This window comes from Aquarana catesbeiana, linkage group LG02, assembly GCF_042186555.1.
Source record: "Aquarana catesbeiana isolate 2022-GZ linkage group LG02, ASM4218655v1, whole genome shotgun sequence".
In the NCBI taxonomy this organism is placed as follows: domain Eukaryota; kingdom Metazoa; phylum Chordata; class Amphibia; order Anura; family Ranidae; genus Aquarana; species Aquarana catesbeiana.
Genome location: NC_133325.1, coordinates 659,695,872 through 659,718,782, shown reverse-complemented (window position 1 = coordinate 659,718,782; position 22,911 = coordinate 659,695,872). Strand labels below are relative to the sequence as shown.

At 44.6% G+C, this 22,911-nt stretch overlaps 1 protein-coding gene across 2 annotated transcripts in view; it reads left to right on the top strand.

Annotated features, from left to right (window-relative positions):
• Nucleotides 1-15,914: 15,914 nt before the first annotated feature.
• The window catches only part of LOC141128938 (smoothelin-like protein 2), a 153,404-nt gene continuing 146,407 nt past the window's right edge, over nucleotides 15,915-22,911 (top strand). Inside the window, exon 1 of one of the 2 annotated variants that reach the window (XM_073616598.1) lies at nucleotides 15,915-16,527. In XM_073616598.1, the coding sequence (XP_073472699.1) occupies nucleotides 16,183-16,527 (345 nt within the window). In that variant the 5' untranslated portion in view covers nucleotides 15,915-16,182. The remainder of the gene's footprint in view (nucleotides 16,528-22,911) is intronic. The other variant, XM_073616597.1, reaches the window with a different exon arrangement.

Below are 22,911 nucleotides of genomic sequence, written 5' to 3'. Positions count from 1 at the left end.
CTATGATATGAGGGTGGAGCAAGGAGGAGACTCACTCTCACACACACTGATCTCCTGGCTCTGGCTGTCAGCGTCAGTGAAGCACGGAGTGCACTCTCATGGTAGGGCTGGCCCTGGACTTGGGACTATGGGCCCCAGATTCGGGGCTCCGGCCTCAATAGCCACCCCCTAGTAACACCACTGCTCTCTAGATGTGCAAAGCTGGTAGAGAAATACCCAAAAAGACTTGCAGCTGTATTTGCAGCAAAAGGTGGTTTCCACAAAGTATTGACTCAGGGGGGCTGAATACAAATGCATGCCACACTGTTCACATATTTATTTGTTAAAAATGTTGAAAACCATTTATCATGTTCTTTCCACTTCACAATTATGTGCTACTTTGTATTGGTCTATCACATAAAATCCCAATAAAACACATCTACGTTTTTAGTTGTAACATGACAAAATGTGGAAAATTTCAAGGGGTATGAATACTTTTTCAAGGCAATATCTATCTATCTATCTATCTATCTATCTATCTATCTATCTATCTATCTATCTATCTATCTATCTATCTATCTATCTATCTATCTATCTATATAATATGTGATATTGCAGTTTGATGAGTCACAGCCATAGCGAATAACATAGTGTTTAGCAGGCAGCAATAAAAACATTCTCAAAAGTTTTATCTCTTCCCCACTCTACTAATTTTGTCCTGTGTCCTTGGGGAGATTTTTCCATCACTTCTTGATCTGTCTGGAAGTGAGCAGGAATCTTGCCAACAAGGACATAGATAACAATATTGATGTGATAGAGCTCTTGCTCTATCCATACTCAAATAAAATGTTTTGGTTGGAGTTGGGCTTTAACTTGTGATTTTTTTTCTTCATGTGCTTTATATCCTCTGTTCCTGAAGACTTTTTGGACACAAATGTAAGATTTACTGACTGCTTGACACCTAAAGACCCAGCATTTTTCCTTTCTTCATCATACTACAATTCCTTTGCAAATCTATAAAAAGTCTACTATAATACACTTAGTTACAGCAGCGTATTCCAGCATCACAACATTTTAGAAGTCCCCCTCCCCTCCAATACAGCAATGGCTTCTGTATGTTGAAGACATCATACTGGTAGAGGACCTGACTAGCTTTCTTAAAGGAACAGCCTCTAAGTTCCTTACCAATTAGTTTTATTAAACAGACTTTATATTTTTAGCCGAATACAACCAACTTCTCCCTGGGCCAACATTATCTCACCCTTCTCAAACACATTCCTATACTGATACCACATAATCATCAAATCATAATTCCCATATCTCTATTATCCCTATCAAATGATTTCTCCTCCAATTCTACTCTTTGCATTCCACTTCACATATACCCCATTACCTTTCCCCTATTATACAATGGGGGTCAGATCCCCCTTACTTGGCATTTCTTTACCCCTTCCCTCAAATAACTTGTGCCCTCTTTCCCATTCAAAGTGAAGAAATGTCATTAGCACACCAAGGCTTCCTAGAAAGGGTCAAAAGCTTTATTTTTGTGGTCACATGGTAAACATACAGCAATGTTTCAGAGCCACGCAGGGCCCCTTCATCAAGTAAGTGAGGCTCAGTTGCCATATGTTTACTATGTGACCACGAATATAAAGCTTTGGACCCTTTTGAAGAATCTTTGGTGTGCTGATGAAATTTCTTCACTTTGATCATCAACAGTTTCCAGCCTATGGTCATTACAGCACCCAGCATTACTGAACAGCCATTTTCTTGGACGTGTGCATGGGGAATATTGTGATTGGACTCTTTCCCATTCAGTCTCTTTCCCTTATCTGACCACCCACACCTACTATTGACCTATTGGCATCTATGGCTCCCCTCCCTTACCTCATTACAATCCCACTCTTATTTCCCTACTACCCCCCCCTTCTTCCAGATGCACTAAATTAAAAAAGGGATAAGCGTCGGGCAAAGTCAGAACCCACATATTTGTATCTAAGGGCACTATACTTTCAACTATGTTGTTTACATGTACAGTATTATCTAGACCACTGCAATGGGTATAATTTTTTATCACAATGTAAATCAATGACATGTCTTATACTTATCGCATTTTCATTGTGAACACATTCTAAGCTTTGGTTATCATTGGACATTTATTTATGTATGCTATTGTATCCTTTATGATGTTTGTCTTAAAAAATAAAGAATACATAAGTAGAGAATCTGGCTTTATTACACAGCATTTTACTGCAATTTGTTATAGTGTACAAAGTTAGAGTGCAATTCAGAGCAAACCGGCTCAATGTCATCTGATATTCAAGTAGTTCATTGATGCCCTTTGTGTAATTTACTCTTCTCTGTAGACCGAAATGTTAACAGGCTGGGAGCCCAGTGATTGGCAGGTGTAGATGGCTGGGTAAGCAGAATCCCAACAGGCAGAAATGAATGAAATGCACGTCTCTGGCCATAGCTTTAAACCTTCGCAACCTCCTGAATGCTTTTATATTTTGCCTACACGGTCCATTTCAAGTCACATTTAAAATTTTCTTGTAGCTTGTGCCATCCAAAATGGAACCACAATGGAATGTGTTGTGGTGCATTTTTATTGCTTCCATTGATTTGAATAGAACTTACAAACAATGAATTTACAATGCAGACAGATTAAGTTAAAGTATAGCAGTTTAGCGCTGTGGTGGAAACAAGCAGCATTAAAAACTACTTCAAGTTATTAATATTTTGCACTAAAAATAGTACCATCGGACCATCTTCTAACTGAAACTCTGTATGGAGCAATGCAGCACACACAGAGAGGTGGTGTAAATCACGTATCTGATTCATTCCGCTATGTGTGTAACCTGAGCTTTTTTGGGTTCTGTAAACAGGCTTTTCCCAAAAAATTATTAAAGTATTAGTGCAATCATACTTTTTTGCCCCCTCCCAATCTATAGTACATGTGACAGACCGCCTGGCACCCCACTTGGGTGCCGCCGCCAAGATATAGCTTCTTCCACTCTGGAACCAGAAACCAGATATTATAGCTGAATATTGCACCCAAGAACTAAATGACACTGGATTAAGTGCAAACTTGAAGTGACTTTATTGTAAATTCACACAGCATAAATGCCACACAAAATCATGTAAGAGCTCAATCACATTATCCTAAACAATGTAGGCTGTAAACAGTAATAGCAGTACACCTACTGGACAGCTAACATAAACATAAACAGTAATCTAATTAAACAGGAAGATAATTAACAAATAATCACCTAGCAGCTAACATAAACATAAACATATAAACATCCCATAATAGTTTGGTAACAAGGTGAAGTGGACACAGTACTAGCAGACAGACAGAAACAAAAGGTGACTCAATTAACAATGGGGATTCACACCTAGAAAAGCACACAATGGGGAATTCTACAATGAGAGAAAGACACCTTAATAAACAGATTATGTCTAACAGCAGGAGACCCCAGCATCGGGTTGTTTTGAGCTGATTATATTAACATCTATTCTGAGTCTCTGAGTCTAGGAGGGGGTAAGGCAGTCATTGCTGGTTTGGGCACAGAGGCCCCAAATCTGTTTCCAGGTCCTAGGTTCCCACAGTCTGTGTGTTTCAGGGAGACATGGACCCAAATCCAAAGCAAGACCACTCCAAAGGTTCCCCAGGCACACACCTTCCATAGAGCCCCTTCAAAAGCCAGGGCCCATAGTAAGTTGGCAAGAGGCTACTCTGCAGTCCCCTCCAAAAGCCCCTGTCCTAGTTGGGTCTGTCACAGAACCTAACCCTCATCCTTCTCCTGCCTAGTACATTCTTCCCTCCATCTTGTGGCCTTGGCCCTCCGCAATGCTCAGCAGACGGTCCAATAGAAGTCTGTGGAGATCTACTGCAAATGTATGGCCTGTGCAGAGATTTTCCCCAAATAATGAAAACATTGCAGCAGGAAGGAAGTATACATCTGGGGGATTACTTTAGGTTTAGAAGAGAGAAGCAAAAAGAGATGTGCACTTGATGAAAATGGACCCAAATCCAAAGCAAGACCACTCCAAAGGTTCCCCAGGCACACACCTTCCATAGAGCCCCTTCAAAAGCCAGGGCCCATAGTAAGTTGGCAAGAGGCTACTCTGCAGTCCCCTCCAAAAGCCCCTGTCCTAGTTGGGTCTGTCACAGAACCTAACCCTCATCCTTCTCCTCCCTAGTACATTCTTCCCTCCATCTTGTTGCCTTGGCCTTCCGCAATGCTCAGCAGACGGTCCAATAGAAGTCTGTGGAGATCTACTGCAAATGTATAGCCAGTGCAGAGATTTTCCCCAAATAATGAAAACATTGCAGCAGGAAGGAAGTATACATCTGGGGGATTACCTTAGGTTTAGAAGAGAGAAGCAAAAAGAGATGTGCACTTGATGAAAATCATAAATCTTAACTATTCATATCTAATATTTCATATAATGTATACCTGAAAAAATTATAAAAAAGAATTGTCCAAAACTTTAAAAAGAAATAAAGAATATCATGAAATCAAAAAATATTGAAAAACCCAAAAGCAAACATTTGTTAAATTGCAGCTTACCAATTCTTAGATGTGGTGGCGACATTTGTTTTCTTTTTCAGGCTTTTATCCTTTATTTTCACCTGATGATCCTGCCAGTAAGTCTCTTTTTTCAACTTCCTTTAACCACTTACAGAACGGAAGCTTTGGCTGCTTAATGACCAGGCCATTGTTTGCGATACGGCACTGCGTCATTTTAACTGACAATTGCGCAGTCGTGCGACGCTGTACCAAAACAAAATTGACGTCCTTTTTTTCCCACAAATAGAGCTTTCTTTTGGTGGTATTTGATCACCTCTGTGGTTTTTATTTTTTGCACTATAAACAAAAAAAGAGCGACAATTTTGAAAGAAAACAATATTTTTTATTTTTTGCTATGATAAATATCCCAAAAATGTTTTTAAAAAACAAATTTCTCCCTCAGTTTAGGCCAATATATATTATTCTACATATTTTTGGTAAAAAAATCGCAATAAGAGTATATTGATTGGTTTGCACAAAAGTTATATCGTCTACAATCTATGGAAAAGATTTATTTTTTTTTTTTTTTACTAGTAATGGCGGTGATCTGCGATTTTTAGCAGTACTGCGACATTGCAGCGAACAGATCGGCACTTTTGACACATTTTTGGGACCATTGACATTTAAACAGCGATCAGTGCTATAAAAATGCACTGTTTACTGTGTAAATGTCACTGGCAGTGAAGGAGTTAACACTAGGGGGCGATTAAGGGGTTAAATGTGTGTTCCCTGGATGTGTTCTAACTGTGAGGGGAAAGGACTGACTAGAGGAAGAGACATATAGTTTTTCCTACCTGATAGGAACAAACAATATGTCTCTTCTCTCCTGACAGAACATAGATTTGTGTGTTTACACACACAACCTGCTATCGCCCTTAAAGGTACAGATGTATGCACACGGCGATTCGCAGGAATGAACCACTTTGCCGACGTATATCAGCGTGAGCCAGTCAGCAAGTGGTTAACAGACCAAGCTGTCCAGGAAATGTGGACTGGGGTGCTTAAAATGATCAGCTTTTATTTAGTTATGTAAAACCTTTATCCCAGAAGTAAAAATGTGTCTGCTGTAACTGCTTATAAAGTGTTAGCAGGAGTTTGGCTTTAATTTGTTTAATGTCCTGTATCTAAATTTGCTACTACATCTAATCTAAAACGAAAATAAAGGAAAAAAGCCTAAAATTTAAAATGAATGCAGCCACCACATTGCAGGATTGGTAAGCTGCAATATATTACATTTTGCCTTGGGGTTTTATACTGCTTTTCCTTTTTAAAGTGATACTAAATACAGACTGTTTAATTTACATTGTCCCTTCTATTTTTGTATATGGTAATTATTGTAATTATTTTAATTAAAAAAAAAACTCCAAGTACCTTTTTCCTAGTCGATATACAGCTGTCACATGACCCAGATCTTTTTCAGCCTGTCTGCAGGGAAACATAAGCAGGAGGAGCCTCAAATGCTCTGCTGATGGTCACATGTTCAAAATAAAAAAAAGAGCCTTTGGAATATAGGGTAAAAATAAATAATTAATATCAATTTGTTTTAAATTGTCATATAAATATATATTTGAAATCAAATCTTTACTATTTTTGGCAATAACATGGTGTAGGCTGATTTCTGCCAGTCACAGGCTGTGTCATGCCCCTCCAACCTGTGCCTTAGAATAACAAGGAGGTGAAACCTCCATCAATCTACATATATCCGACCCCTATTGTGTTTAGCTGGTTAGTGGGCATGGAGGAGGAGGGAGGGAGTGGGCTGTCATTTACCACTGTGTATACACCCACATGTGTGACTCTATAGTCACATGGGTTGCTCAGATGTGATTGGGAGGAAATGCTCAGCATACAAACTCGCTGAAAATAGAGCATGTGCAGAGTTGCCAACACTTCTCTGCAAAGTCCCCAGCTGCATTGGGGACTTGGGCAGGAAGGGGAGATAGAGAACAGCAGGATCAACCAGGTGTTTTGCTGAATAAAAACAAAAAAACAAATCCCATAGTGATTGAGGGAGCATTTATTGATAGCTTTTTATGATATGGGTAAGATCCCTTTCACACATGCGGACCGTCCGGTTTTTAGGCGGACCTGAACAGAGGCAGCATACAGTCCTATGGAGCGAAGGATGTCAGCGGTGACATGTCCGCTGACATCCGATCCGCTAAATTCAGACGGATGGAAACCCTATTTTCCAGCCATCTGCGGATCGGATGAAAACAGACAGGCGGATCCGTTTTCATCCGATCCCCCATAGCGGAGAGCAGAGATCTGATAGGTCCGTCTCTCCACAGTGAGCAGAGACGGACCCGTCATCCGCCGGCTCAGCGGGGATCAACAGAGCGATCCCCGCTGAGCAAACGGAGTCCGTCCAAAAGAGACATTATGTGTGAAAGGGGCTTTACTGACACTTTAAATCTTTTTTGTCTTGGTGCCAGAAGATTATCTCTAGGAAAAGTGTACAGCTAGACCCAAAATAAGTCTGAAACTATCCCAAAAACATCTTAGAGCCAGAATGACCAGAAGTCATTTGAAACATTTGTTCCATACACCACTGATCTGTCTTGTGTATATAAAAAAAACTCTTTTAACTGTAAAGCCAACGATCCATACAGAACTGGAAGCAGGCAGCACTGCTGTGTGTTTTCACATTACAAAATGCCATATGACCATTTACAGGACGTAATAGAAGTAGACTTGCTGCTGAATTTAGCATGGAAGTCTTAAGCAAATCTCATTGACGGACCGTAACTGCCAGATTTCCTACACTGGCAGATATCTTTTTAAACAATAACAGTTGTAACTCTTACAATACGCTTAATACACTACACATAAGTTGGTCTTAACAGGGAAAAGCCAATGAAAATGAGAATTACTGCTTACGCATCTGAGAAAAAATTCTTGCTTAAAATTCACAAATTATACGTTCATTTATGTTTCTAGTTTTCATTTTAAAAGACCCTGTCAAGTTAACCGGAAAGTAAAGATGTGTTCCAGCACTGAAGCCTCGGTCAGTTTCTTATGCATTCAGCACTTCCTTGATAGTTGGATGCCTCTGTTCCCCACTGTGCACTGTGGTTACATCCTCTGACCTCTGAATCACTACAGGACTCAGCAGTGATGTAGGGGTCCGAGGACTGAACTACAGCACATGGCAGGGGACAGAGGCATCAGATACTTTTGAATGCCATAGAGACTGATAGAGACTGCAGTGATGGAGCAAAGGAAAGGTAGTAGATACAAGCTGCTGGTGAGGTAAGTATAGGATCAGTTTGCTTGATAGGGTCACTTTAAATTTTACAAATGTAGGGTTTAAAGAGCTTTTCCTATTTTTAAACTTGGATCCCTAATTACTACAAAGACGCAACTTGTCCTTACTAGCCACATATAATACGGCAAAACCTATGGTTAATTGGGTTTTGTTTGGAAAAAAGATTGGAAATTGGAAAATGTACTTTATAGGCACACACGTAGAATTTGTAAAAATAAATTGAAGTTTTTAATTGGATAGAGTTAAAATCATGGTTTACAAACATATATTAAAAAAGAAAAGAAAACAATATAATGTTATATGACCCCAAGGACTCGAATAACACCTCCAAATTATATATTAATCTAGTCTCATATAATACAGCAAAACCTATGGTTAATTTGGTTTTGTTGTCTAAAGACTAGCCAAAGAAGTTAGGTAGTGGTACCGGCTGAATAAGAACCAAAGATTTGACTACCTTTGGGCTTTGTTATGCTGTTTTGTTTGCTGAAAGTTCCATAAACAATCATACTAAACTCAGCCAAATGTATATTAGATAATAAGAGAAAGTGGCAGGCTCTACCAGACACCTCTGGAGGTGAACTCTCTGTATTTTCCAAGGCTTTACATGGCAGGTGTTTGGAATTCCCCACATACAAAAGACCATTGACCGAACTTGCCAAAATTAGATCAGGTATCTGTCATATTATATCTTTGGGTGCTTTTTTTTTTTTTTTCATCAATAGATTTTTATTGTTTTACATCAGATACATATAAAGACAATGTATACATTGTACTTGACCACATAGAATCGCATGTTGATCAGTGAACATAAACATATTTGTGGATCTGCTAACAGGAAATTCTATTTTGAGAGTTATGCAGAAAATATAGGTTTTCACATATTCATATTGTAACTTTATAGCTTTCCCCAGGAACCCTTATTGGGATCTCTTTTGTTGCCTGGGGGAAATGCCATGGTTGAGCATTATATAACCCATATTCAAACAGTGTGTGGACTATTGAAGTCTAACTCGTTACTATATCACGACTTTACCAACTGAGTTACAGCTTTGTTAAAAAAATTTTGCGGCTCCAGACCACCGTTCCCCTGGTAACCATTTGTTTTTATTCTTAGTCAAGTAGCCACCGCTAGAAGCCATGGTCAGTTCGTATACGTAGTGTAGGTTTACCAAGTCTATTGTGTCTTTGGGTGCTTTTAACCCTATATTTGTGTTGCATTTAGGTGTCAAGATGCCTGTTGTTACCTTTATGACCCCTTTTTGTGCTTCTGTCTGATTTTATTTTCTTACTAGGATCTGACTTCTTCTGACCTCATGGCTAAAGGGCCGTACACACTGGCCAAATATTGGAGAGCATCAGCTGGTTCAATAGAAACCAGCCGACTTTTGGCCCATGTGTATAGCAGCTGGTCTGACAGAAGCCGAAAAAGGTCTGCCGAATACATTCCGATTAGTGCTGAGTGGTGTATTCTGGCGGGGGGGGGGGGGGACATCCCCCTGTCAGAACACAATAGCTCAGCGGGGGAGATTGCTGTACTAACATCGGATTGTTATTACAGCGGCTCCTCCTGAGTGTGTACTAGGCTTAAGCCCCTCCAAGAGATATTCTGATGTCTAATGAGATTACTAGTGGTCAGGAAAAGCAATCTTACTGGACAGCGGCATGGCAGTTAGTAGACCTTGGAAAATGGGAAACTGCGCTCTGAGATGATGAAAAGCAGCTGACACTCACTTGGACAAATCATTTAAACAAATAAATAAAATAATAGTGCAGCGCTGTAAAGTGAAACAAATAATGATACTGTACACCAGGGGTCACAAACTGGTGGCCCTCCAGCTGTTGCGGAACTACAAGTCCCCATCATGCCTCTGCCCGAGGGAGTCATGCTTGTAACTGTCAGCCTTGCAATGCCTCATGGGACTTGTAGTTTTGCAACAGCTGGAGAGCTGCCAGTTTGAGACCCCTGCCGTACACTAAACAAGTATGAATGCAATAGATGTGACATACCGTAAAAAACTGTTACTATGCACACAATTAGCAAAACATGAAATGCAACAGCAAATTCAGATGCGAATAACATGCTATGATCAAAAAAGCAAAAAATGCTAATAAATGTATAACATTCAATGACTCCAAAATTAAAGTCCAGTCAAAGGGAAAAAATAAAAGATGAAAAGTGAGTAATGGATAATGAAAAAATAGTCCTCCAAGAAGTTGAAATCCTTAAGTGAAGATGAAGATACTCATGTGAAGGCACAATAGAAAAAACACTGGTTTGTGCAATCCACCACCAAGGAGTAAAATGGGCACGCTTACCAGAAATTGTGGACTCATATACTGGTTTGTAATGCGTCAACCAAGCATATGTGAGGTAATGCCTCAACCTTGTCCAGCTGTATCGGATGAATGGTCTGTATACACTCCGTCACCATTTGAATGAAGAGATCCACTTTAAACAGACAGACTCCCAACAGAGAGCATACATCAGAAATTAAGACCTTTGTGGTGGATTGCACAAACCAGTGACCAGTGTTCTTTCTATTGTGCCTTCACATGGGTATCTTCATCTTCACTTAAGGATTTCAACTTTTGGTGAACTATTTTTCATTATTCATTATTCACTTTTCATCTTTTATTTTTTCACTTTGAATTGACTTTAATTTTGGAGTCATTGAATGTTATACCTTTATTAGCACTTTTTGCTTGTTTTTATTATAGTACCTTATTCACATCTGAATTTGCTGTTGCATTTCATGTTTTGCTAATTGTGTGCATAGTAACAGTTTTCTATGTCATATCTATTGCATTTATACTTGTTCAGTGTAAGGTATCATTATTTTTTCAACTTACAGCGCAGCACTGTTAGTTTATTTAGTTAGTAGACCTTAGCCATCCAATCAGGAAACATAAAAATGAGAATCTTGTGATGCCTGCTGTTAGGCAGGACATTTACAGTTAAAAAATACTGTTAACAATTAAGTAAGGTTTACTCAAAAGTGATGTCATCGGATAGCCCCGATGATGTTACTTTGACGAAATGCGTAGGGTGGAGCATAGCATCTGACTAAATCACATCCTGCAGATGATGGTGGGACAGTGATGAGATGGTGTTTTATTTACAGGCGTCCTTGTACCTTTCTAAGTTTTACTCTTGTATTTATTTATTTTATGATTTATTTTTTTATTTATTTCAGGTACTTGTATAGCGCCGTCAATTTACACAGCGCTTTACATATACATTGTACATTCACATCAGTCCCTACCCTCAATGAGCTTACAACCTAAGGTCCCTAACACACATTCATACATACTAGGGCCAATTTAGACAGGATTCGATTAACCTACCAGCATGTCTTTAGAGTGTGGGAGGAAACCGGAGTACCTGGAGGAAACCCACACAGGCAGAGGGAGAACATGCAAACTCCAGGCAGATGGTGTCGTGGTTTTTATAAATAAATTTGAAGTTTTATCTTTACTTTTGTGGAGCGCTTATTCCCTTGCACAGTATGATGCTGTATGAGGATGGACATTCTGAGTAGATGAATGGTTGGCCAATTTTTCCATTTCATCTATAAGTGCTGTTAGACCTCTTATACTATTGAGGTATAAATATTTGGTAAGAGCCCACAGTGTTACTGGTGGTGGAGAGTGATCTCACTAGGGAGCTTAGGGCTAATGCCCTGTACACACGGTCGGACATTGATTGGACATTCCGACAACAAAATCCTAGGATTTTTTCCGACGGATGTTGGCTCAAACTTGTCTTGCATACACACGGTCACACAAAGTTGTCGGAGAATCCGATCGTTCTGAACGCTGTGACGTAAAACACATACGTTGGGACTATAAATGGGGCAGTAGCCAATAGCTTTCGTCTCTTAATTTATTCTGAGCATGCGTGGCACTTTGTCCGTCGGATTTGTGTACACACGATCGGAAATTCCGACAACGGATTTTGTTGTCGGAAAATTTTATAGCCTGCTCTCAAACATTGTGTGTCGGAAAATCCGATGGAAAATGTGTGATGGAGCCTACACACGGTCGGAATTTCCGACAACAAGGTCCTATCACACATTTTCCATCGGAAAATCCGACCGTGTGTACGGAGCATTACAGTGCCTTGATAAAGTATTCATTTTTCAAGGCACTTTTTTTCAAGTATTCAATCTGACAGAGCTTGAGCTATTGTGCAAAGAAGAATGGGCAAAAATTTCCCTCTCTAGATGTGTAAAGCTGGTAGAGACATCCCCAAAAAGACTTGCAGCTGTAATTGCAGTGAAAGGTGGTTCTACAAAGTATTGACTCAGGGGGGCTGAATACAAATGTACACCACACTTTTCACAGATTTGTAAAACAATTTGAAATCCATTTATCATTGTCCTTCCACTTCACAATTATGTGCTACTTTGTGTTGGTCTATCACATAAAACCCCAATAAAATACATTTACGTTTTTGGTTGTAACATGAAAAAATGTGGAACATTTCAAGGGGTATGAATACTTTTTCAAGGCACTGTATGAAGTGTTCCTGTTCGCATATTATTTGTTGGGTTATGAAGAATCATTTGCGGGACATTTGGACTGCACTATAATTGTATAAATCACTATTTGGATTGTTTTGATTCACTTTTATATGATGGCATATGTTATTTGCATAAATAATGTATGGTTTCATTTAAAATTGTCTTATCATACTGTATATGAGGGAATGTGTGGCACTGAATCTAATAGAGATAACAAATGCTGTGTGTAATGCTTGTAATACAGAACTAAACGTCACTGTGAGGTATAGGAGGGCATGAAGTAATGTGTGCTACTGAATACAGATGTAGTAGAGATAAGGATTAAAGCAACTGCAAGTAATAGAAAGCTGTAAAGCACCGAGTATAATAAAGAAGTGTAGGAAATTGTGTGTAATGTAAAGACATAGGAAACTGCATGTAATACAGAGATACGGAGCACTGTGTAACAGGAAGACATGAGGCAATGAGTAGCACTGAATGTAACATAAATGAAAAACACTGTGTAATACAGAGGGGTAAGGCACTGAGTGTAGGAAAGAGGTGTAATGGGTACAGTAGAGAGGTTTGTAAATACATGAGGTGTTATGTGTAATAGAGGCTTGATGTCTTGCATTTAACAAAGGGACATAGGACACTGCATGTGTTTACATTGCCACCAGCGAGATCTGCTACAATGCAGCTACTACTTTAGGTTGTGTACATTATTACATTTCCTCTACCTATCAGTGCTGAGTAAATGATTGACAGGTACTACTGCAATCCCAATGACATAGACAGGTGTCACTGGGAGCAGGTCAATAAGTTATGACTGCACACATCCTCTGTACATGTCATATATTTTTTTCATTATGTCTGCAGATAGTCCCAGCTATCTGTACATTTCTTCCTTGCAGACAGTGAGCTCTTATGAAGGTATGGGGTGTTTGAGTACCTATGAAGGCAGAAGGGAGCATGAGTATTCATGGAGGTAGGAAAAGTTATGAGCACCTATGGTGATAGGAGAATGTATGAGTATCTAGGAGGGCATTTGAGCACCTATTGAGGTCTGACGTGAGTACTTGTGAAGGTAGGGGAGCGTATGATTACCTATGAGGGTAGGAGTGTGTGTGAGTACCTGTGAAGGTAGGGGGGTGCATGGGTGCCTGTGGAGGTAGATGGATGTATGAGCACCTATGAAGGTAGGAGGATGAATGGGCACTTACTGTGTAAAAGTAGGAAAATGCATAAGCATCTTTGGAAGTAGGAGGGTGCATGAGCACCCGTGGAGGTAGGAGGATGCATGAGTACCTATGAAGGCAGAAGGAGGTATGAGTAACTATGAAGGTAGAAGGATGCATTAGTACCTAAGAAGGTAAGAGGATGTGTGAGTGCCTGTGAAGGTAGTAGGGTGCATGATTACCTATGGAGGTAGTAGGATGTATGAGTACCTCTGAAGGCAGGTGGGCTTATGAGCACAGATGGAGGTTAGAGGACATGTGAGTAACTGTGAAGATAAGAGGATGTGTGAGTACCTGTGTAGACAGGAGGATGCGTAAGTAGCTATGAAAACAGGAGGATGTGTGAGTAAGTACCTGTGAAGAAAGGAGGATGCGCGAGTACCTGTGAAGACAGGAGGACATGGGAGTACCTGTGAAGGTAGGAGGACATGGGAGTACCTGTGAAGGTAGGAGGACATGGGAGTACCTGTGAAGGTAGGAGGACATGGGAGTACCTGTGAAGGTAGGAGGACATGGGAGTACCTGTGAAGGTAAAAAGGTGCATGAGTATTCATGGAGTTGGAGAACTTATGAGTATCTATGCAGGTAGGTGTATGTATGAGTATCTATTAAGGCAGGAGGGTGTATGAGCATCTATGGAGATTAGAGGAGGTGTGAGCACCTATAGAGGTAGAGGGAGGTGTGAGCGCGTATGGAGGTAGGGGGAGGTGCAGGAGGTAGGAGGAGGTGTGGAGGTAGGAGGAGGTGTGAGCACCTATGGAGGAAGGAGGAGGTATGAGCACCTATGACGGTAGGGGGAGGTGTGAGCACCTATGACGGTAGGGGGAGGTGTGAGCACCTATGACGGTAGGGGGTGGTTTGAGCACCTATGGAGTTAGGGGGAGGTGTGAGCACCTATGTAGATAAGAGGAGGGGTGAGCACCTATGGAGGTGTGAGCACCTATGGAGGTAGGAGAAGGTGTGAGCGCCTATATAGATAGGAGGAGGTGTGAGCGCCTATATAGATAGGAGGAGGTGTGAGCACCTATTGAGGTAGGGGGAGGTGTGAGCCCCTATGGAGGTAGGAGAAGGTGTGAGCCCCTATGGAGGTAGTAGGGGTGGAGGTGTGAGCCCCTATGAAGGTAGGAGGAGGTGTGAGCACCTATGGAGGTAGGGGGAGGTGTGAGCCCCTATGGAGGTAGTAGGGGGACGTGTGAGCCCCTATGGAGGTAGTAGGGGGAGGTGTGAGCCCCTGTGGAGGTAGGAGGAGGTGTGAGCACCTATGGAGGTAGGGGGAGGTGTGAGCCCCTATGGAGGTAGGAGAAGGTGTGAGCCCCTATGGAGGTAGTAGTAGGGGGGAGGTGTGAGCCCCTATGGAGGTAGGAGGAGGTGTGAGCCCCTATGGAGGTAGGAGGAGGTGTGAGCACCTATGGAGGTAGGAGGAGGTGTGAGCACCTATGGAGGTAGTAGGGGGAGGTGTGAGCCCCTATGGAGGTAGTAGGGGGAGGTGTGAGCCCCTATGGAGGTAGTAGGGGAGGTGTGAGCCCCTATGGAGGTAGTGGGGGAGGTGTGAGCCCCTATGGAGGTAGGGGGAGGTGTGAGCCCCTATGGAAGTAGTAGGGGAGGTGTGAGCCCCTATGGAGGTAGGGGGAGGTGTGAGCCACTATGGAGGTAGTAGGGGGAGGTGTGAGCCCCTATGGAAGTAGTAGGGGAGGTGTGAGCCCCTATGGAGGTAGTAGGGGAGGTGTGAGCCCCTATGGAGGTAGTAGGGGAGGTGTGAGCCCCTATGAAGGTAGTAGGGGTGGTGTGAGCCCCTATGGAAGTAGTAGGGGAGGTGTGAGCCCCTATGGAGGTAGTAGGGGAGGTGTGAGCCCCTATGGAGGTAGTGGGGGAGGTGTGAGCCCCTATGGAGGTAGGGGGAGGTGTGAGCCCCTATGGAAGTAGTAGGGGAGGTGTGAGCCCCTATGGAGGTAGGGGGAGGTGTGAGCCACTATGGAGGTAGTAGGGGGAGGTGTGAGCCCCTATGGAAGTAGTAGGGGAGGTGTGAGCCCCTATGGAGGTAGTAGGGGAGGTGTGAGCCCCTATGGAGGTAGTACGGGAGGTGTGAGCCCCTATGGAAGTAGTAGGGGAGGTGTGAGCCCCTATGAAGGTAGTAGGGGTGGTGTGAGCCCCTATGGAAGTAGTAGGGGAGGTGTGAGCCCCTATGGAGGTAGTAGGGGAGGTGTGAGCCCCTATGGAGGTAGTAGGGGAGGTGTGAGCCCCTATGTATGGAGGTAGGAGTCAGAAGCCCGGTATCTGTAGATAAGGATTATATTTTTTTTTGGCCGGGGTGGTAACCCAGGAGAAGTCCCTCTCCCCCTCCTCCTCCTCCTGGGTCCCTCCCCCGCCTGAGCATCTCCTTCCAGCGGAGTGTCGGCGGAGGAGCCGCTCATAGTGACCCGGGCTCATCTCGGTGACAGCTCCATCACATTCCTCTGAGCGGTGGATGTCACCTGTGGAGCGGCCGTCCCTCCCCCACACACCGGTCCGGTGCACCTGTACACAGCGGAAGTGAGCTGACAATCACACCGGACAAGGTCACGGACTGGACGATGGTTGCCGCTCAGTGAAGTCAGTTGGAAGCCCCGATCGCCGCCAGCATGGATCCCGGGGTGGAGGTGTCGATGTGGCCGGTGTGTAGCAGAGGTGCTCCGGAGGAGGAGGAGAGGGAATGTCCGCTCCGGGGGACCGTGCAGGGACTCCAAGCCGAGATGGAGGAGTTCAGGCGCGGGGTGGAGAGGCAGCTTGAGGACGTGCTGCGCCTGGCGGGGCCCCTCTCCCGGTCTGTCACCGACCTGCAGAGCGAGAACCGGAGGCTGCGGGAACAGGTGGACAAACTCAGCCGCCAGGTGGAAGTACTGAGCCGGGCTGCGGGGCTGAGCGGGGACGGACAGACCAGGTACTCCAGCCATGCGCTGCTCTCCGTCTCCACCAAGGCGGCTCAGGTCAGTTCTCTACATGAGAGGTACTTCTCATCCCAGGGGGCAAGGAGGGGGACCTACCCATCTCAGGGGGGCAAGGAGGGGCACCTACCCATCTCAGAGGGGCACCTACCCATCTCAGGGGGGGCAAGGAGGGGGACCTACCCATCTCAGGGGGGGCAAGGAGGGGGACCTACCCATCTCAGGGGGGGCAAGGAGGGGGACCTACCCATCCCAGGGGGGCAAGGAGGGGGACCTACCCATCTCAGGGGGGGCAAGAAGGGGGACCTACCCATCTCAGGGGGGGCAAGGAGGGGGACCTACCCATCTCAGGGGGGGCAAGGAGGGGGACCTACCCATCCCAGGGGGGCAAGGAGGGGGACCTACCCATCTCAGGGGGGGCAAGGAGGGGGACCTACCCATCTCAGGGGGCAAGAAGGGGGACCTACCCATCTCAGGGGGGGCAAGGAGGGGGACCTACCCATCTCAGGGGGGGCAAGGAGGGGGACCTACCCATCTCAGGGGGGGCAAGGAGGGGGACCTACCCATCCCAGGGGGGCAAGGAGGGGGACCTACCCATCTCAGGGGGGGCAAGGAAGGGGACCTACCCATCTCAGGGGGGGCAAGGAGGGGGACCTACCCATCTCAGGGGGGGCAAGGAGGGGGACCTACCCATCTCAGGGGGGGCAAGGAGGGGGACCTACCCATCTCAGGGGGGGCAAGGAGGGGGACCTACCCATCTCAGGGGGGGCAAGGAGGGGGACCTACCCATCCCAGGGGGGCAAGGAGGGGGACCTACCCATCCCAGGGGGGCAAGGAGGGGCACCTACCCATCCCAGGGGGGCAAGGAGGGGCACCTACCAATCTCAGGGGGGCAAGGAGGGGCACCTACCCATCTCAGGGTTGCAAGGAGGGGCACCTACCCGTCCCAGGGGGGCAAGGAGTAGCACCTACCCATCCCAGGGGGGCAAGGAGGGGCACCTACCCATCTCATTGGGGCTAAGAGGGGCACCTACCCATCCCAGAGGGGCAAGGAGTGGCACCTACCCATCTCAGGGGGCAAGAAGGGGGACCAGGGGGCAAGGAGGGGCACCTACCCATCTCAGGGGGCAAGAAGGGGGACCAGGGGGCAAGGAGGGGCACCTACCCATCCCAGGGGGCACTACTTATATGGGGGTGATGAGGGGACATTACCCATCACAGGGGGCACTACTTATCACAGGGAGCAATGAGAGGGACCTACCTATCCCAGGAGGCAATGTGGGGGGGGGCTACCTATTAGAGGGGGCACTACTTATCACATGGGGGCAATGAGGGGACATTGCCCATCACAGGGGGCTCTACTTATCACAGGGAGCAATGAGAGGGACCTACCCATCACAAGGGGCAATGAGGGGGCATTACCCATCACAAGGGGTCATAGAAGGGGTTTGTTCTATCTATCCCAATTCCAGGCAAAACTTTTTTTTTTTGTTTGGAACTTTTATTGAGTTTTTGCTGCTGTCCATTTCCTTATTGTGGAAATATCCTTTCACTTCCCTGTCCCAGTGTCACCAGGAAAATTAAATAAATGAGGGGTAACACGTGGCACATGGACAGGAAGTCAGGGCAGTTAAAAAAAATCAAAGCCTGATGTTCTTGTCCCATACCAGTCCTGTGACACTAAAGCGTGTCCCCCATCCCCACTTTTTAGTTAGGCCCTACAAAAATGAAAACGTGAGTGGCCAGGGGGTGGTGAAAATGGGCAGTTGATCCGCTTTCTTATTAAACCCCCACCATCCATCTAAAAGTGGACATGGCAGCCGGAGGGGCTGGTACACATACATGCTGCAGCTGGGATGCTTTCCTTCGTGGCATATTTAACTCAGCATCTCAAGTTTGACAGGAGGCATCTGATCCACTGTTGGCTGTTGGGGGGGTCTTCTACAGTGCCGATATGCAGGAGCGTGCAACATTGAGCAGGTGGTTCAATATAGTTTTTTGTAGGCAACTGTCAGAATAGACATGCAAAAATAAAAAGGATTGGGCCTTTTATAAGTGCCGAAACCTTCTCTTAGAATAATTATCCATACAACATCATAAATTTAAAAGTTAATTTTACTATATATAGCTTAAAATATGTCTATTCGAAATAATAGACATCCTTTAAAAACATGAAATTGTTATCACAACTCATTGTAATAACACAAGCTCCCCCCCCCCCCAATAGACATAGTAGCTCCTCCCCAAGGAAATGCTATATCTAGAACTCATATGTAGGCATGAAATCACTGTGCACAGGGCAATATATCGCATGAGAGAGGAAATGCAGAATCCAACGCGTTTTGCCTTGTCTTCTTCAGGTGATGGAGGGGAATGATACAATAGAGTTGAATGAGTATATATTGACTTTAGGAGAGCCACTTAAGGTGTTACACATTCCTGCCAGAGCAGTCAGACACAGGACTGGGTGCCTAATGACACATGCCGGGCGGACATACAGGCCAGACAGAAGAGCTTCACCAAGAGGCCACAAGTTCAGTCTACCGCATAGGGCAGTGATGGTGAACCTTGGCCCCCCAGATTTTTTGGAACTACATTTCCCATGATGCTCCACTACACTGCAGAGAGTATGAGCATCATGGGAAATGTAGTTCCAAAACATCTGTGGTACCAAGGTTCGCCATTACTGGCATAGGGGTTAGTAGTCCAGGCTATTGATTTCAAAGGTTATAAAGAAAGGCATTAAGAAAACTTGTGTTTGAGGTATATACAAGTCCCAGTGACAAGGATGGTATACAAGGTATCTTAGTTTTATGTCCAACAAAAGGGGCGCCACTGCTGATCTATTCACAACTACCGCAGAGTGCCAGCTGGACACATAGCTGCCGCTTCCCAAAGTACCTTAAAAAAAAAGACTTTGCTCATCTGCAGCTGCTCTCTGCTTACATAAGAAGCAGGAGCAGGAGCCATTGTCTCCTGCTGATGTCAGTAAAATCCTGTGAGCAGAGACCAGGGGGAGGGTTTGGGATGGAGGCGGGGCTGGGCCATGCTGTGTGTGTTACTAGACGTACACAGCCCAGCTCAGGATTGAGCCACGCAGGTACAGCCCCACAGGAAGCAGCTTCCAGTGGTGGCACGCTGAGAAGAGGAGGAGCCCAGAGTCCTGTTTTTCACCCATCTTCTTCAATTTTTCAGTCAAAGGTTGTCAAACTGGGTGGGGCCAACGGGGTCACCCACAGCTCAAATATCAGCCGATTCAGCAGGAACCAGATGAGATTTAACTGATGTATATGGGTAGCCTTAGTCAATTCTACAAGTTAGTTGTGTAGCTTACACCATAGTGTGCCATGTATTCTATCTGTTAGCAATCGATTCTTATCTTTAGAAATCAAAGAGGAGCTCCAGTCGTTTTTATGTTTATTAAAAGTCAGCCGCTACAAAAAGTGCAGCTTCTGACTTAATAAAGACACATTCGCCTGTCCCATGATCCAGCGATGTGCTCACCCGAGCCGCTGCTTCTCTCCCTCTCCCCAGCATTTCAACTGTGGGCACCCGACTGTGACAGCTTGTGGCTTCACAGCCGGATGCGCACTGCACATGCGTGAGTTGCTCTGTGCCTGCTGAATGGTCTGGCAGTCTTCTGGTATCTGTGATGTGTCCCAGAGGATTACAGGGAGGAAAATAACGAACATATTAAACTTACCTGCTCTGTGTAATGGTTTTGCATAGAGCAGCCCAGATCCTCCTCTTTCTGAGTCCCTCTTTGATGATCCTGGCCCCTCCCTCCTGTTCAGTGCCCCCACAGCAAGCAGCTGGCTATGGGGGCACCAGAGCCGGGCCACAGCTCCCTGTGTCTGGTGCACCAGCCCGGCCTCACCCCCTTTCTCTCTTCATTAGCTGTCTGACTGTGACAGGAGCGGGAGCCAATGGCACCGCACTGCTGTCTCAACCAAAGAGGAGGGGAGTCCCGGGCAGCCGAGACACTCCTGGAACTAGATGGGCTCAGGTAAGTATGAGGGAGGTTGCTGCACACTGAAGGATTTTTATCTTAATGCATAGAATGCATTCTGCCTTCTGCCTTTACAACCCCTTTCAGCTCAGATCATAGTTGAGCTGAGCGGAAGGGGGAGTGGGTACTTGTCAAAACTAGGTATTGGCCACCTCCCCCCAAAAAAAAATGACATGCCAAATGTTGCAGGGGAGGGAGTGCTTAAAGGGGAACTTCCCCTTTTGGGTGGAGCTCCACGTAAACTGCTTGGGACTTTTGTATCATGATTGTAACTCGAAACAGCTGTTGCACTTTGGAGGGTCAAATAAATTGTATAGATTGAGTAATTGAAATTGTAATGAAACTAGCCTGCATGCAGATAAACTGTATCTCTTAATTTTTAATATTAAACACTAAGTAATCCTTTAAATAAATACAAAGTAATATAAAACACACATGACAATATTATGTTGTAATATTTATACTTTTGGAGAGTTTTTAGAGCTGTTCTTGCCAAATGCTGAACTCTTGAATTTGTAAAAAATGACTAATAAGACAGGTGGGTCATCTCATTCTCTCCATACAAGCCAAGAGGAACATCTTGAACACAAAATCCCATAGAATGTCTTCAGCAGGAGGAATGTTCAGATGCATAGTGCAGTATAGTTGCAATTTCAGTTTTTTGTGGAAAAGTGCTAATTTCTTCAAGTTTCCCAACCAATTTTAACCTCTTTTGCTGTGTTTTATCAAAATGTGTCGCATGTAGAGCAGCCTTTCTCAACCGGGTCACGAGGGGTGCCAAGTCGTGTGGTTCAAATTGAGCTCCTGCGCCGACCTGTACATAGGCACAGTTAATCAAACACAAACAGTCAGCGCAAAAAACTTCACAAGAACTAAAGCTGCTGAACACTTAAGGCAAATATATAAGTCCTTTCAAGATCTACAATAACAGATAGTGCAGCGCTGAAGAGAAAATTTAACAACTATAAATAATGATAAATGTCCATATAAATTAATGTGCAGAAAAAATATAAATGTAGTAGAGAAGCCGGAAGCGTCAACGGTGGTAAAGGGTGCTTCATGCAAAATCTGAAGTGCTCCTTAATCCGTGCTCACATCACTTGCTAGCCAAACCGCTCACCTTGCTACATGGACCCCTGAGCTAACAGGAAGGTCACACAGGCATTCACCACCAATGGTGGTCGGGGGTAAATCTTGAATGGAAAGCCAGGCACCTCTTTCATTTAATAGCTTAAACGTTTTCGCCGTAATCACATGAAATATAAAGGAATAATATAGTACTCTCTGTATAGCTAAAACTTAGATAATTTATTAAAAAGACAGGTACTCACAAAGGAAGCACTATACCCAGTGCTAGGATAATGGGTGTATGTACATCAAAAGGTGACAGTGAATGATAAGGTGGCTGCAGTGACGTCTAAGGGATAATCCCGCATGCGTATCGTCCAGCAGGACTTCCTCAGCGCTAATCAACTTTACCGCTGAGGAAGCACTATCTGTTATTGTACATAGGCACAGCAGGAGCTTGGTCAGGAAAGTGAAGGTATTTTCTCGACTGTCAATTTACGCAGAACTTTACATATATATTGTACATTCACATCAGTCCCTAACCCTAAAGGACCTTACAATATAAGGTCCCTAACTCACATTCATATACTAGGGACAATTTAGACAGGATCCAATTAACCTAACAGCATGTCTTTGGAGTGTGGGAGGAAACCGGAGTACCCGGAGGAAACCCACACAGGCACAGGGAGAACATGCAAACTCCAGGCAGGTAGTGTCGTGGTTGGGATTCGAACCAGCGACCCTTCTTACTGCTAGGTGAAAGTGCTACCCACTACACCACTGTGCCGCCCTGTATGATCAGAATTTCTTTTTTAGGGATTGCTTTTCAGAGGCATTTGACAGGTGGTAAAGAGGCAATATCTCACCTTCGCAACCCCTGTTTTAACCCCCTAAATGCAGCATCACTGTGCAATGCATGCTGTTGCGAGTTGGTTGGAGCTCCATTCAGTTGGGGGTATACTTCCAGCCGTGGCCACACAACTCTGGCTGCTACAGAGGGGGAACAGTTGGGAGTGGTTTTACAGCATGCTCCCCCCCCCGCCAAAACATCATGTGTGAACGACCCCTTGGACCACACCCAAAACACACTTCGTTTGCCAATGCCAGCATGCAACCAATCAATCGCTCTGATCCATCAGAATTTCTAAGGAAAGACCAGGAAGAAAAGTGGGATTTTAAAATCCCCAGACCAAGGCACCGACTATGTGACAGCTTATCGCCCACGGAGGTCACCTTCTCATTTTTTTTTTACACTTTAAATAGTCAACAATTTCAAAATGAGCCAGGAGCTTCAAGTTCCAGGTTTCAGGAAAGTGAGCGTCCAGCCCATAGGAGATTGCTCCTGAGCT